This window comes from Bos grunniens, chromosome 1 (genome assembly GCF_055505025.1).
Source record: "Bos grunniens cultivar Pamir isolate PY7600 chromosome 1, Bosgru_T2T1.0, whole genome shotgun sequence".
Classification (NCBI taxonomy): domain Eukaryota; kingdom Metazoa; phylum Chordata; class Mammalia; order Artiodactyla; family Bovidae; genus Bos; species Bos grunniens.
In genome coordinates, this window is record NC_141165.1 from 69,539,997 (window position 1) to 69,555,855 (window position 15,859).

General features: G+C 39.8%; 1 protein-coding gene across 1 annotated transcript in view; it reads right to left on the minus strand.

Annotated features, from left to right (window-relative positions):
- LOC147379581 (uncharacterized) overlaps nt 1–15,859 on the minus strand; it is a 28,626-nt gene that overhangs the window by 11,678 nt on the left and 1,089 nt on the right. Inside the window, exon 2 of the mRNA XM_086395178.1 lies at nt 14,806–14,975. Coding sequence (XP_086251304.1) covers nt 14,906–14,975 — 70 coding nt within the window. The 3' untranslated portion in view covers nt 14,806–14,905. The remainder of the gene's footprint in view (nt 1–14,805; nt 14,976–15,859) is intronic.

Genomic DNA, 15,859 nt, shown 5'->3' on the forward strand with positions numbered 1-15,859 from the left:
TACCCAATATGCTACTGGAGATCAATGGAGAAATAACTCCAGAAAGAATGAAGGGATGGAGCCAAAGCAAAAACAATACCTAGTTGTGGATGTGATTGGTGATAGAGGCCAAGGTCCGATGCTGTAAAGAACAATATTGCATAGGAACCTGGAATGTCAGGTCCATGAATCAAGGCAAATTGGAAGTGGTCAAACAAGAGATGGCAAGAGTGAATGTCGACATTCTAGGAATCAGGGAACTAAAATGGACTGGAATGGGTGAATTTAACTCAGATGACCATTATATCTACTACTGTGGGCAGGAATCCCTTAGAAGAAATGGAGTAGCCCTCATAGTCAACAAAAGAGAGCGAAATGCAGTACCTGGATGCAATCTCAAAAATGACAGAATGAGCTCTGTTTGTTTCCAAGGCAAACCATTCAATACCACAGTAATCCAAGCCTATGCCTCAAAACACTAATGCTGAAGAAGCTGAAGTTGAATGGTTCTATGAAGATCTACAAGACCTTTTAGAACTAACACCCCAAAAAGATGTCCTTTTCATTACAGGGGACTGGAATGCAAAGTAGGAAGTCAAGAAACACCTGGAGTAACAGGCAAATTTGACCTTGGAATACGGAATGAAGCAGGGCAAAGACTAATAGAATTTTGCCAAGAGAACGCACTGATCATAGCAAACACCTTCTTCCAACAACACAAGAGAAGACTCTACACATGGACATCACCAGATGGTCAACACCGAAATCAGATTGATTATATTCTTTGCAGCCAAAGATGGAGAAGCTCTATACAGTCAGCAAAAACAAGACCGGGAGATGACTGTGGCTCAGATCATGAACCCCTTATTGCCAAATTCAGACTGAAATGGAAGAAAGTGGGGAAAACCACTACACCATTCAGGTATGACCTAAATCAAATCCTTTATGATTATACAGTGGAAGTGAGAAATATATTTAAGGGACTAGATCTGATAGAATGCCTGATGAACTATGGATGGAGGTTTGTGACATTGTATAGGAGACAGGGATCAAGACCATCCCCATGGAAAAGAAATGCAAAAAAGCAAAATGGCTGTCTGAGGAGGCCTTACAAATAGCTGTGAATAGAAGAGAAGCGAAAAGCAAAGGGGAAAAGGAAAGAAAGACGCATCTTCGCATCTGTGAAGAAACTCTGCTATTCAGAGTTCCAAAGAATAGCAAGAAGAGATAAGAAAGGCTTCCTCAGCGATCAATGCAAAGAAATAGAGGAAAATAAGAGAATGGGAAAGAATAGAGATCTTTTCAAGAAAATTAGAGATATCAAGGGAACATTTCATGCAAAGATGGGCTCAATAAAGGACAGAAATGGTATGGACCTAACAGAAGCAGAAGATATTAAGAAGAGGTGGCAAGAATACACAGAAAAACTCTACAAAAAAGAGCTTCACGATCAAGATAATCATGATGGTGTGATCACTCACCTAGAGCCAGACATCCTGGAATGTGAGGTCAAGTTTTGGCCTTAGAAAGCATCACTACGAACAAAGCTAGTGGAGGTGATGGAATTCCACTTGAGCTATTTCAAATCCTGAAAGATGATGCTGTAAAAGTGCAGCACTCAATATGCCAGGAAATTTGGAAAACTCAGCAGTGGCCACAGGACTGGAAAAGGTCAGTTTTCATTCCAATCCCAAAGAAAGGCAATGCCAAAGAATGCTCAAACTACCGCACAATTGCACTCATCTCACACGCTAGTAAAGTAATGCTCAAAATTCTGCAAGCCAGGCTTCAGTAGTACATGAATCATGAACTTCCAGATGTTCAAGCCGGATTTAGAAAAGGCAGAGGAACCAGAGATCAAATTGCCAACATCTGCTGGATCATCAAAAAAGCAAGAGAGTTCCAGAAAAACATCTATTTCTGCTTTATTGACTATGCCAAAGGCTTTGACTGTGTGGATCAAAAAAAACTGTGGAAAATTCTGAAAGAGATGGGAATACCAGACCACCTGACCTGCCTCTTGAGAAACCTATATGTAGGTCGGGAAGCAACAGTTAGAACTGGACTGGTTAGAAGCAACAGTTAGAACAACAGACTGGTTCCAAATAGGAAAAGGAGTACATAAAGGCTGTATATTGTCACCCTGCTTATTTAACTTCTATGCAGAGTATATCATGAGAAATGCTGGGCTGGAAGAAGTACAAGCTGGAATCAAGATTGCCAGGAGAAATATCAATAACCTCAGATATGCAGATGACACCACCCTTATGGCAGAAAGTGAAGAGGAACTAAAAAGCCTCTTGATGAAAGTGAAAGAGGAGAGTGAAAAAGTTGGCTTAAAGCTCAACATTCTTAGAAAACTAAGATCATGGCATCTGGTCCCATCACTTCATGGGAAATAGATGGGGAAACAGTGTCAGACTTTATTTTTCTGGGCTCCAAAATCACTGCAGATGGTGATTGCAGCCATGAAATTAAAAGATGCTTATTCCTTAGAAGGAAAGTTATGACCAACCTAGATAGCATATTGAAAAGCAGAGACATTACTTTGCCAACAAAGGTCCGTCTAGTCAAGGCTATGGTTTTTCCAGTGGTCATGTATGGATGTGAGAGTTGGACTGTGAAGAAAGCTGAGCGCTGAAGAATTGATGCTTTCGAACTGTGGTGTTGGAGAAGACTCTTGAGAGTCCTTTGGACTGCAAGGAGATCCAACCAGTCCATCCTAAAGGAGATCAGTCCTGGGTGTTCCTTGGAAGGACTGATGCTGAGGCTGAAACTCCAATTCTTTGGCCACCTCTTACAAAAAGGTGACTCATTGGAAAAGACTCTGATGCTGGGAGGGATTGGGGGCAGGAGGAGAAGGGGACAACAGAAGATGAGATGGCTGGATGGCATCACCGACTCAATGGACATGAGTTTGAGTGAATTCCGGGAGTCGGTGATAGATAGGGAAGCCTGGCATGCTGTGATTCATGGGGTCGCAAAGAGTCGGACATGACTGAGCGACTGAACTGAACTGAACTGAGACCAAGTCCTTCTACAAAGTATCACATGTGCCTAACAAACTCCATTTGTATGACAAATTCAACAACTGTTGTTGCTGCTCAGTGGCTCAGTCATGTCCAAGTCTTTGTGACCCCATGGACTGCAGCACGCCAGCCTTCCCTGTTCTTTACTATTTTCCGGAATTTGCTCAAACTCATGTCCATTGAGTTGATGATGCCATCCAACCATCTCGTCCTCTGTTGTGCCTTTCTCCTCCTGCCCTCAATTTAGCCCAGCATCAGTTTTCCAATGAGTAGGCTCTTCGCATCACCTGGCCAAAGTATTGGAGCTTCAGCTTCAGCATCAGTCCTTCCAATAATCAGGTTGATTTCCTCTAGGTTTTAACAATATCAAAACCCAATTCATTCTCTGTTGCCATCACACTTGTTCCCCTTTCCGCATTCTCTATGACAGTTAATCTACCATTTAATCAGCCACACAAGCCAGACCACTGGAAACTCATTCTATATTATTTCCACTTTTTCATCTCCAAACATTCTATCACCATGTTCTGGCAAATTTACCTCTTAAATACTTCTTGAATTTGTCTAGTTCCTCTGTCCTTAACACTCCTGTTTTGTTTCAAAGTCTTTATCATCTACCACCTAGAATAATACAGCTTCTAACTGTTTTCTCTACCTCCTGGGAAGCAACCCTTATTTCATACTGTTGTTGCTAGAAGTTACCATTAAAATGCAAATCTGATGTTTATGCTACTACTTATCAATGGCTTCCTCCTGGCTACAGGATAATGTCTAAGCTCCTTATCAAGACAAGCAAAACCCTCCTGGACCTGGTCCCTGTCCATTTCTCCAGTCTAAAAACACATCCAACTTCAAATTTTACACTTTATCCCAGAAATACCAAATCTATTGTTTCTCTTCTCCTTTGTATATGTATTTCTTCTGGCCAACAAACATCCCCATCTTTGTAACATGGCTGATTCCTACTAATCTTCCAACAAGCCCTGCCTGCCCTGCACTCCCCAGCTCAGATAACATTTGTCTAACCCAGACAGTTTCTCATGGCTGGGGGCTTTCTTTTATTCTTCTTTGTATTTCCCAGTGAGTAGCACACACACAGGCACATAATATGCATTCTGTAAATAATTCTCACTTAAAAATAAAATGTTATAACTATATGATATTTTTTGTAAGCCTCACAGTAACCACAAAGGAAAAACCTGTAGTAGATACACAGAAGATCATAATAAAGGAGTCAAAGCCTACTGTCAGTTATCAAATTATAATAGAAGACAGCAAGAGAGCACTCAAGGAACAAAGGATCTACAGAAAGTCAGAAAACAATTAACAAAATGGAAATAGGAAGTCCCCACCTATCAAGAACTACTTTCAACATAATGGATTAAATTCTCCAATCAAAAGACATGGAACGGGAGTTCCCTGGTGACCTAATGGTTAGGATTCCAGGCTTTCACTGCTATGGTTTGGGTTTGATCCCTGTTCAAGAAACTGAGATTCTAAGAGCCACAGTCCCACCCCTCCCCCCAAGAAAAGACATGGAAGGGATGAATGGATAAAAGAAACCCAATGATGTGCTGCACAAAGAGTTTCAGTTTAGCCTTAAGGACACACACAGGCTGAAAGTGAAGAGATGGAAAAAGATATTCTAAACAAATAGCAATCAGAAAAAAAAAAGCAGAGACAAATTCTAGCAAAAATAGATTCTAAGCTAAAAATAGTCAAGAGACAAAACAGTTATTACGTAAAGATAAAAGGGTCAATTCATCAGGAAGACACATCAATATTAAATATTTATGCACCCAATATCAGAGCACCTAAATATATAAAGCAAGCACTAACTGAACTAAAAAAGAAACAAACAGCAAGACAGTAAAAGCTGGGGAATTTCTCTTTAAAGAATTCAGCAAAAAGTTTTTATTGATGTATAGGTGATTTATAATATTAGTTTCAGGGTACAAAAATGATTCAATTATATTGTTGTAGATTATTTTCCATTATAGGTTATAAGATATTGAATATGGTTCCCTGTGCATTATAGGTTATAAGATATTGAATACAGTTCCCTGAAAATCCTTACTGCCTATTTTAAGTATAGTAGTTTATATCTGTTAATCCCATACTCCTAATTTACCACTCCCCCTGTCCCTTTGCCCTTTAGTAATCACAAGTTTGTTTTCTATGTCTGTGAATCTGTTTCTGTTTTGTATGTTGACTCCTTTGTATTATTTTTTAGACTCCACATTTAAGTGATATCATATTTGTCTTGGTCTGATTTCACTAAATATAATAATCTCAAGGTCCATCCATGTTGCTGCAAATGGCATTGTTTCATTCTTTTTATGCCTGAGTAATATTCCATTGTGTGTGTGTGTGTGTGTGTGTGTGTATATATATATTTGTTGCTATTCAGTTGCTCAATTGTGTCTGACTCTTTGTGACCACATGGACTGCAGCATGCCAGGCTTCCCTGTCCTTCACCATCTTTTGGAGCTTGCTCAAACTCATGTCCATTGAGTCAGTGATGCCATCTAACCATCTCACCCTCTGTCGTCCCCTTCTCCTCCTGCCTTCAATCTTTCCCAGCATCAGGGTCTTTTCTAATGAGTCAGCTCTTCTGATCAGATGGCCAAAGTACTGGAGCTTCAGCTTCAGCATCAGTCCTTCCAATGAGTATTTAGGGTTGATTTCCTTTAGGATGAACTGTTTTGATCTCTTTGCAGTCCAAGGGACTCTCAAGAGTCTTCTCCAGAACCACAGTTCAAAAGCATCGATTCTTCGGTGCTCAACCTTCTTTATGGTCCAACTCTCACATCCATACATGACTACTGGAAAAACCATAGCTTTGACTATATGGACTTCTGTCAGCAAAGTGATGTCTCTGTTGTATATCTAGATATACATATAGATAGATATCACTTCTTAATTCACTCATCGTGGATAGACATTTAAGTTGTTTCCATGTTTTGGCTATTGTGAATAGTACTGCTATGAACATAGGGGTACATGTATAATTTTGAGTTATAGTTTTGTCCAGGCATATTCCCAGGAGTGGGATAGCTGGATCACATGGTCATTCTATTTTTACTTTTCTGAGGAACCATACTGTTTGGAAAGCAGTTTTTAAGTTGGACGCATTTATGTCTCAAGTTGCGGTTTTGTTCATAACGAAGAAGGTTAGATATATGTATACAGGGAACTGAAAATCTCAGTCTCAATGATTTTAATTTTAACCTCTAATTTTCAGAGGTCCTTACAGAAATAAAAATTAATTAGCCAAAGAAACAACAAATGTTAATAGTGATAAGCTTAGAAAATGTGACTGAATTACTTGTTGTTGTTGTTTAGTTGCTAAGTCGTGTTCGACCCTCGCAACCCCATGTTCTATAGCCCTCCAGACTCCTCTGTCCATGGGATTTCCCAGGCAAGAATACTGGAGTGGGTTGCCATTTCCTTCTCCACTGAACTACTTAGTTGTACTCAATAATGTTTTGTTTTTCCTTGAAAAATGAGACCTCTCGATCAGTTTAATATTACAGAGCCAGATAAATTAACAAAAGCTCAGTAGTTTCTCCCTCCCACCCCATAAGCCTGGCTGTTTTGTTTTGTGAGTCTTCCTTCTTTTTGTAAGCTAGCAAAGACTAAGAGATGAAAAATTCCTTAAAGTGCAAATTTTTGGAATTATAATTGTAACAAAATTTATAATATTTGAAAATTTTAAAAAATACAAGTTCATCTTCCATAATCAATGAAAGAAAAAAAGTAGGAAGTGGGTTTTTCCAGGTCAATTGTACCTAAAGAAACATGACAAGTAGGCTTGACTATAGACCTTGCTTCAATCTTGTTTTTCAACAAACTGAAAAAAAGGACATGTGCAAGACAGAAATTTGTGTCTTTGATGACATTAAGGAATAACTGTTCTTTTTGCTAGGTATGAAAATGAAATGTTTTTACATAAGATGTCCATATTTTATAGAGAATTGTGTAGGAGTTTTACTGGGATTTCCTCAAAAAGCTTGAAAAAGGAAAAAAAAAAAAAAAGAAAGGAGGGAGAGAAGGCAGAACAACCAAAGGAAAAAAGAAAAGACAAGTAGTGTATGGTTTGGTAATTATTGAAAATGGGACGATGAGTATATGAGGGTACATTTATTCTTCTCTCTATTCTTATATACATTTGGAAAATCTATAAAAGTCAAGAAAAATATCCAAAAGACATCAGATTAAAAGTAGAAACAATAAATTTAAGTGAGATTACTGTCCAAGTAAACTACCCTTTGAATATGCCAAACCTCATCATTTTTATGAGTAAATCAATGACACACAATCCATAAAAATTCTCAAAGGGATTTTACATCTGTGAAGCACAGAAAAATCATGACTTACATTCCTTTTGATGTTCCTCCTTAAATCATTTTTCTTTTCTTAATGGCTTCAAAGTACCTGAAAAACTTATAGCTTTAAGGGTAATGAGCTAAGCTTGTTTTGATGTTACCCTTCCCCTTAAGACTTCACATCAATTTTCCTATTTCAAAACAGATTTAACATTTCAAAACATATTTGAGGGGGAAGTTGAATATGAGAGGAATGCCTGGTAAGTAATCTTTACTATTAAACATACTTTGAACACACAAAATGGACTAAATCTTGTACAAATATTTATACTGCGTAAGTATTTCATGCAGCCTTTTCTTTTGTGCTTCATTCCTACAGTAAATGTTAGGTGATCATTCTGTCAGCACTGCACTAGGCAAGCTTTAGGGATTAGCAGTCAATGAGACAGACATTTCTTACCTTCACTAAGCATACAGTCTACTGAGGAAGACCCCAGAGAATTCCTAACCACTACTGCTAGGAGGTGGTGTTTTACTGTGATTAGTGACCATTATAAATAATCATATCTTTTGATTTTTTCACTCCCATTGCCAACAGGAAAAGCAATGCTAGTCAGTTTAGACTAATCGAAGTTCAAAACAGGTAAACTCTGGATATTCCTGATCAAAGTGATGCCATGTAGGGCCCTGTGGGGCTCCTGGGAACAGAGCCTTTCTGTGCCCCCATCCCCACTTCTTTGATCATAGGAAACAGATTTCATTTAGCCTTCATGACCTTCTTTGAGTTCCAGTGGGCAGATTCATGTAGCTATTAATTAAGGAAGGGAGGGGATATAAGACCAGGAGAAACATTCAAGAGCAGCCTTGGGGCAAGGACCTGTTTCCCCAAAACAGATACACACAACAATGTGTTTGAGTTGTTTTGCACATACTGAAACCCTCTCTAGGTGGAAGAAGTTAATGATTATGACAGTATGTTACCTACAAACATGTAGACAGCAGATTAATTGGACCTGAAGGTTGACAATGCTGATTCTTACTTACCTCACCAGAACCCATCAGAAGAATGTCCATAAATTGATCACACCCTCTTAGAAAATATAAACCTTCTCACTATCTTCCCCAAGGGAAGGACACATGATTTTGAGGGTGTCTCCCTTTGCCTGGCAAGGCAATAAAATGAGCCTTTTCTACTTCACCCAAAACTCTGTCCCAAGATTTGATTCAGCATTGGAGTACAGAGAAGCTGAGCTTTTGGCATCAAAAGCAGCTCCTATAGTCACCATTTAGAATTTGGTACCACTTGGTATAAGACATGAGAAGAGCTACATGAAAATACTCCAAGAAAATTACAGCTCTAACCGATTTATATAGGTTTTCAGTGTGGCCTGATAAGATTGCTACACACTTGGTGCACTTGGCAGTCCCACGGATCTCTCTTTTGCTTCAATAGTGTTTGGATGGAACAGATGGAGAGATGCCTTTTGTTCCAGCCTCTGACCACCCTCCAACCTTTTTTTCCAGTGGCAACCTCTGGAATCAGCCACTCAGCCAGCTATCCTTGGTCACCAGGACCAGACAACACCATTTTTTGAGCTTAATTCCTCATTACCAATCAACCATGAGCTCCCAGATTCACCAGAATTACTCTACCAAGGTGGAGGCCACCATCAACCATCTGGTCAACCTACATCTGTCCTTCTACAACCAGTCTCTGTCTGGGCTTCTATTGATATTTTGACTGCAAGGATGTGGCTCTGGAGGATATAGGCCACTTTTTCCATGAATTGGACAAGAGAAGCACAAGGACATCAAACCTTGAAAAGGCAAAACCAGCACGGCAGCCACACCCTCTTCCAGAATGTGCAAAAGCCATCTCAAGACGAGTAGGGTAAAACCCAGGACACTATGGAAACCGCCACTCTCAAGGAGAAGAACCTGAACCACCCTTTCAGATCTGCATGCCCTGGGCTCTGCCCCTGCAGGCTCCCGCCTTTGTGACTTCCTGGAGAGCTACTTCCTGGAAAAGCAGGTGAAACTCATCAAGAAGATGGGTGACCACCTGACCAACCTTCACAGTTCTGGCTGGACCCCAGGCTGGGTTGGGCAAGTATTTCTGGGAAAGGTTCACCCTCAAGCACAACTGGGCTTCCCAGGTGGGGCTAGTGGTAAAGAACCTGACTGCCAATGCAGGAGATATGAGACTCGGGTTCAATCTCTGGGTTGGGAAGGTTCCCTGAAGGAGGGCATGGCAACCCACTCCAGTATTCTTGCCTGGAGAATTCCATGGACAGAGGAGTCTGGCAGGCTATAGTCTATGGAGTCACAAAGAGTTGGACACAACTGAAATGACTTAGCATGCAAGCACAGCTAGGAGCCTCCAAGCCCAGAAGCCATTGAGGAGCCCCTCTGCTGTTAGGACTTCTGCCTGAAGCCCCCCTCTGCAGCCACTAGGCAGCTTTGTAACCACCTGGATCCCTCTCCCAAGCCTTGGACCAAATGGAATGGGTGTATAAATTTAGCCCTTGTCTTAGTCAGTGATGAAAAATGATTCTTCTATAAGAAATTATCCCCAAAACTTATCAACTTAACACAACAAAGGTGTGTTTCTTGCTCTCATTACATCTGCTTTGTGTCCTGATAGCTCTCCAGACAAAGGAAGAGAGGGCTAGAGAAACAAGCACCAGAAATGAACTGCCTCCATGTAGGACTAACACAGCATGTCTACTGACATTTCAATGACCAAAGCAAGTTATATGGCTCTACCCAACTTCAGTGATATGAGGGATGAAATGTATGCCTTATGTAGAGAGCACCAGAAACTGGGAGATTGTTGACATTAGTAATGCCCACCATAGACCTAAACAATTATTGAGTTTTCTTCCCAGGGATATCAAATATACTTTCTTACTGGGGAAATGCTTTTTTCATCCTTTATTAATCTCAATTTCCCTTGACATGGCTTAGCCTCGTCACAGGAGAGTCATCACATTCCAGTGCTGTTTAATTACCTATCTCCTCTAATGTAAAGACTAGCAAGGTAATGACCATGTCCATCTTGCTCATACTGTATCCCCAGTACCTAGCACAGTGCTGGACATAAGGTAGATAAAGAGTGAATAATTTTATTGAGGTTTTATGCAAGACACTGTGCTAAGCAGGGAGATGGAACAGACTGGAATATAACAAAACCAGAATTCAAAGCCTGTGGAGAGATGATATGATAAACAGGGGTGAAGTCAAATTTTGTCAGGACAGAAGCTTATGCAAATTGGGGGGACCAATTTAAGAAAAAGAACAAAATTATAAATGCTAAATTAAGTACCTTATCCTAGAAGAGGTTCCTGCAGTGGCAGGGACTTGAAGCTTAAAGCTTCATCATTTCCACAATAAATGCATCTTTGATGGTAAGAGGACTAATGCACCAAATACTATAAAATCTTAGAAGAGTGATCAGAGATCTCTGCTGCTGCTAAGTCGCTTCAGTCGTGTCCCACTCTGTGCGACCCCATAGATGGCAGCCCACCAGGCTCCCCTGTCCCTGGGATTCTCCAGGCAAGAACACTGGAGTGGGTAGAGATCTCTGCTAGGAAAAATCAAAGATTTCATAGAAAGGAGATAAAGTGCAAGCTTGATCTTATAGATATAAACAAAGGAAAGGAATTGCAGGTGGAAGAAACATACTGAAACACACAAAAGAGAAAGAGTTAGACCTATTTAGTTCAGTCGCTCAGTCATGTCTGACTCTTTGTGACCCATGGAATGCAGTACACCAGGCTCCCCTGTCCAGCACCAACTCCCAGAGCTTGCTCAAACTTGCTCAAACTCATCCTCCAATCAGTAATGCCATCCAACCATCTCATCCTCTATGGTCCCCTTCTCCTCCTGCTTTCGATCTTTCCCAGCATCTGGGTCTTTACAAATGAATCAGTTCTTCGCATCAGGTGGCCAAAGTATTGAAGCTTCAGCATCAGTGTCTATCTATGGAATAGTGAAAAGTACTGTACTGTTTAACTAATGAGAGGTTGGGTGGGGAAAGCCTTAAAGGCTAGTGGTTCTCAGAGTGTGATCCTGCACCAGCAGCAGCAGCATCACCTGAGAACTTGTTAGAAACTCTTAATTGATGCTTTTGAACTGTGGTGTTGGAGAAGACTCTTGAGAGTCCCTTGGACTGCAAGGATATCAAATCAGTCAATCCTAAAGGAAATCAACCCTGAATATTCATTAGAAGGACTGATGCTGAAGTTGAAGCTCCAATACTTACTTCGGCCACCTGATGCAAAGGGCCAACTCATTAGAAAAGACCCTGATGCTGGGAAAAATTGAAGGTAGGAGGAGGGGACAACAGAGAATGAGATGGTTGGATGGCATCACTGACTCAATGGACATGAGTTTGAGCAAGTTCTGGGAGACAGTGAAGGACAGGGAAGCCTGGCATCCATGGGGTCACAAAGAGTCAGGCACAACTGAGCAACTGAACAATAGGCTCCATCTCAGACTTACCCAACTAGACACTCCCAAGCTACAGCACAGGCCTCTATATTTTAACAATCACCTCCTAGTGATGCAGATGCAGTTAAAATTAGAATGCCTTAGGAAGTTACTTGAACGTCAGATGAAGTTATTCTCAGAAATTTTATTTCAGGCTGTTATACAAAATGGAGAGAAATAAGAAAAAAGAAATATGACAGAAAAAGTTTTCCTCATCTCACATCACATCTCACAAAATAAATTACAGATCAATTAAAAAGTTAAAGTAAAAAATGCAACCAGATCTTGTGTAGGACAAAAGGTTATTTCAATGTAAGGCAACAATAGAACTTGGAAAAGAATAACAGACTTGATTTTACAATTTTAAATGTTTGTGCCATTAAAGAAAGTAAAAACAAACCAGGAAGAAACACACGTAACATACATCTCAGATAAAACATTTAAAACCTTAATTTTTTTAAAAAAAGGCAAACTTCACATAGTTTTGGAAGTTTTGGCCACAGCAATCAGAGCAGAAAAAGAAATAAAAGGAATCCAAATTGGAAAAGAAGAAGTAAAACTCTCACTATTTGCAGATGACATGATCCTCTACATAGAAAACCCTAAAGACTCCACCAGAAAATTACTAGAACTAATCAATGAATATAGTAAAGTTGCAGGATATAAAATCAACACACAGAAATCCCTTGCATTCCTATACACTAATAATGAGAAAATAGAAAGAGAAATTAAGGAAATAATTCCATTCACCATTGCAATGAAAAGAATAAAATACTTAGGAATATATCTACCTAAAGAAACTAAAGACCTATATATAGAAAACTATAAAACACTGATGAAAGAAATCAAAGAGGACATTAATAGATGGAGAAATATACCACGTTCATGGATCGGAAGAATCAATATAGTGAAAATGAGTATACTACCCAAAGCAATCTATAGATTCGATGCAATCCCTATCAAGCTACCAACAGTATTCTTCACAGAGCTAGAAAAAACAATTTCACAATTTGTATGGAAATACAAAAAACCTCGAATAGCCAAAGCAATCTTGAGAAAGAAGAATGGAACTGGAGGAATCAACCTGCCTGACTTCAGGCTCTACTACAAATCCACAGTCATCAAGATAGTATGGTGCTGGCACAAAGACAGAAATATAGATCAATGGAACAAAACAGAAATCCCAGAGATAAATCCACACACCTATGGACACCTTAGGAGGCAAGAATATACAATGGATTAAACACAATTTCTTTAACAAGTGGTACTGGGAAAATTGGTCAACCACTTGTAAAAGAATGAAACTAGAACACTTTCTAACACCATACACAAAAATAAACTCAAAATGGATTAAAGATCTAAACGTAAGACCAGAAACTATAAAACTCCTAGAGGAGAACATAGGCAAAACACTCTCCGACATACATCACAGCAGGATCCTCTATGACCCACCTCCCAGAATATTGGAAATAAAAGCAAAAATAAACAAATGAGACCTAATTAAAATTAAAAGTTTCTGCACAACAAAGGAAACTATAAGCAAGGTGAAAAGACAGCCTTCAGAATGGGAGAAAATAATAGCAAATGAAGCAACTGACAAACAACTAATCTCAAAAATATACAAGCAACTCCTACAGCTCAATTCCAGAAAAATAATTGACCCAATCAAAAACTGGGCCAAAGAACTAAATAGACATTTCTCCAAAGAAGACATACAGATGGCTAACAAACACATGAAAAGATGCTCAACATCACTCATTATCAGAGAAATACAAATCAAAACCACTATGAGGTACCATTTCACTCCAGTCAGAATGGCTGCTATCCAAAAGTCTACAAGCTATAAATGCTGGAGAGGGTGCGGAGAAAAGGGAACCCTCTTACACTGTTGGTGGGAATGCAAACTAGTACAGGCACCATGGAGAACAGTGTGGAGATTCCTTAAAAAACTGGAAATAGAACTGCCTTATGACCCAGCAATCCCATTGCTGGGCATACACACTGAGGAAACCAGAACTGAAAGAGACACGTGTACCCCAATGTTCATCAAAGCACTGTTTATAATAGCCAGGACATGGAAGCAACCTAGATGTCCATCAGCAGATGAATGGATAAGAAAGCTGTGTTACACATACACAATGGAGTATTACTCAGCCAATAAAAGGAATACATTTGAATCAGTTCTAATGAGGTGGATGAAACTGGAGCCTGTTATACAGAGTTAAGTAAGCCAGAAAGAAAAACATCAATATAGTATACTAACGCATATATATGGAATTTAGAAAGATGGTAACAATAACCCTGTATACAAGACAGCAAAAGAGACACTGATGTACAGAACAGTCTTTTGGACTCTGTGGGAGAGGGAGAGGGTGGGATGATTTGGGAGAATGGCATTGAAACATGTATAATATCATATATGAAACAAGTCGCCACTCCAGGTTCGATGCACGATACTGGATGCTAGGGGCTGGTACACTGGGACGACCCAGAGGGATGGTACAGGGAGGGAGGAGGGAGGAGGGTTCAGGATGCGGGACACGTGTATACCTGTGGCGGATTCATGTTGATATATGGCAAAACCAATACAATATTGTAAAGTTAAAAAATAAAATAAAATAAAATTTAAAAATAAAAAAAGACAAACTTAGAAAAATGGACAAAGGACATAAACTGATCATTCACAAAAGAAATAAAAATGGCCAGGAATCATATGAGAAAATATTCAAGTTTACAAAAAATAAAGTGCTCAGGTTTTTGGCAAATTATGCTCAGAGCGTGAGACTCTTTGCCAGTAATTTATTTAACAGAGGCTCACTGTGGGAATTATCTTATTATTCACAAACCAATAGAAAACAGGTTAATATCTCTTAAGTCAATAAAGAAACATACTCCAAATCAAAGATAGATTCATTACACTACTGTCCCAGGCAGAGAAGAGGTGAAAGAAATAAAGTCCACATTTAGTTGAGGTGTACCTTTTCTATGAGCTTGTTCTCAGAAGAGTCGGCTTAGCCAACAGTGAGCTGATGTCCAGCTGCTGCCAGCGCGAAAGGCTCTCGAGGCCAGAGCACGACGCTAGCGGAACCAAGGCGTTGGCGGGCAAAACCACCTCCTCTTACCCAGGACCTTCGCCTGGTTTTCATCTCTGCAGGCAGAGAAGGGGCCTTAAAAGTGGTTCCATACCACCCCCTTGTGGCCCCCACAGTATCTGGTCAAGAAACAACCCTCCAGGAGAGGGGGGAATGAAACTCTGTTCTTTACAAATTCCAGAAACCTGTGTCAATTCCCTATTCCGTGCCATAACTAACTATACTAGGATTAAAATGTGCCTCTAAACCTCTTCGTACTTTATTCAGGCCATGTCAGCATTCGTAAATATTTATTTGAGCTGAGCACACACGTAAACGTTATGAGATTGTAAAAATTGTCTCACACACTAGTGTCTCTTTCAAATATGATTTTATCTCCTGGGAGTTAGCTGATGGGGTCCAATTAAGGTCTATGATTATTACTATCTGGTGCTTGATTGGTTAGTATGTGATAACCAAGAAAAGCACACACACGATGAAAGAAAAAAACACGTATTGCAGTCCTACTAGTGACCTTGGGCACATGATAATCCAGAAGGGCCGCATCATCCACTTAACAATCATTAATGAATAAAACCTAGCCTCTACACCCCCACAAGCTCACTTTACTAATTTGTAAATTTGGACTAACAACCTTAACTCTTTGTCAAAAATATTAAACGTGTGATCACACCCCGTTTCCAAGTTTACTTCAGTCAGTTCAGTTCAGTTCAGTCGCTATCCTCTCTACATCTGCTCCTAGAAACTCAAGGTCAGAAAAAGTGAAATCATCTAATCCAATCCGCCATCATGTCACATTCATTCCACCAACATTTTTTGAGGCAGGGAATTAGGATAAAGACTAAGAATGATCCGCGATCTTTTAAATTTCCCCTCCTGCATTGCGGACGGCTGCCCTTTTCGTCCCCAACAGGCGGCATTCCACTCTTTGCGGTTTGAA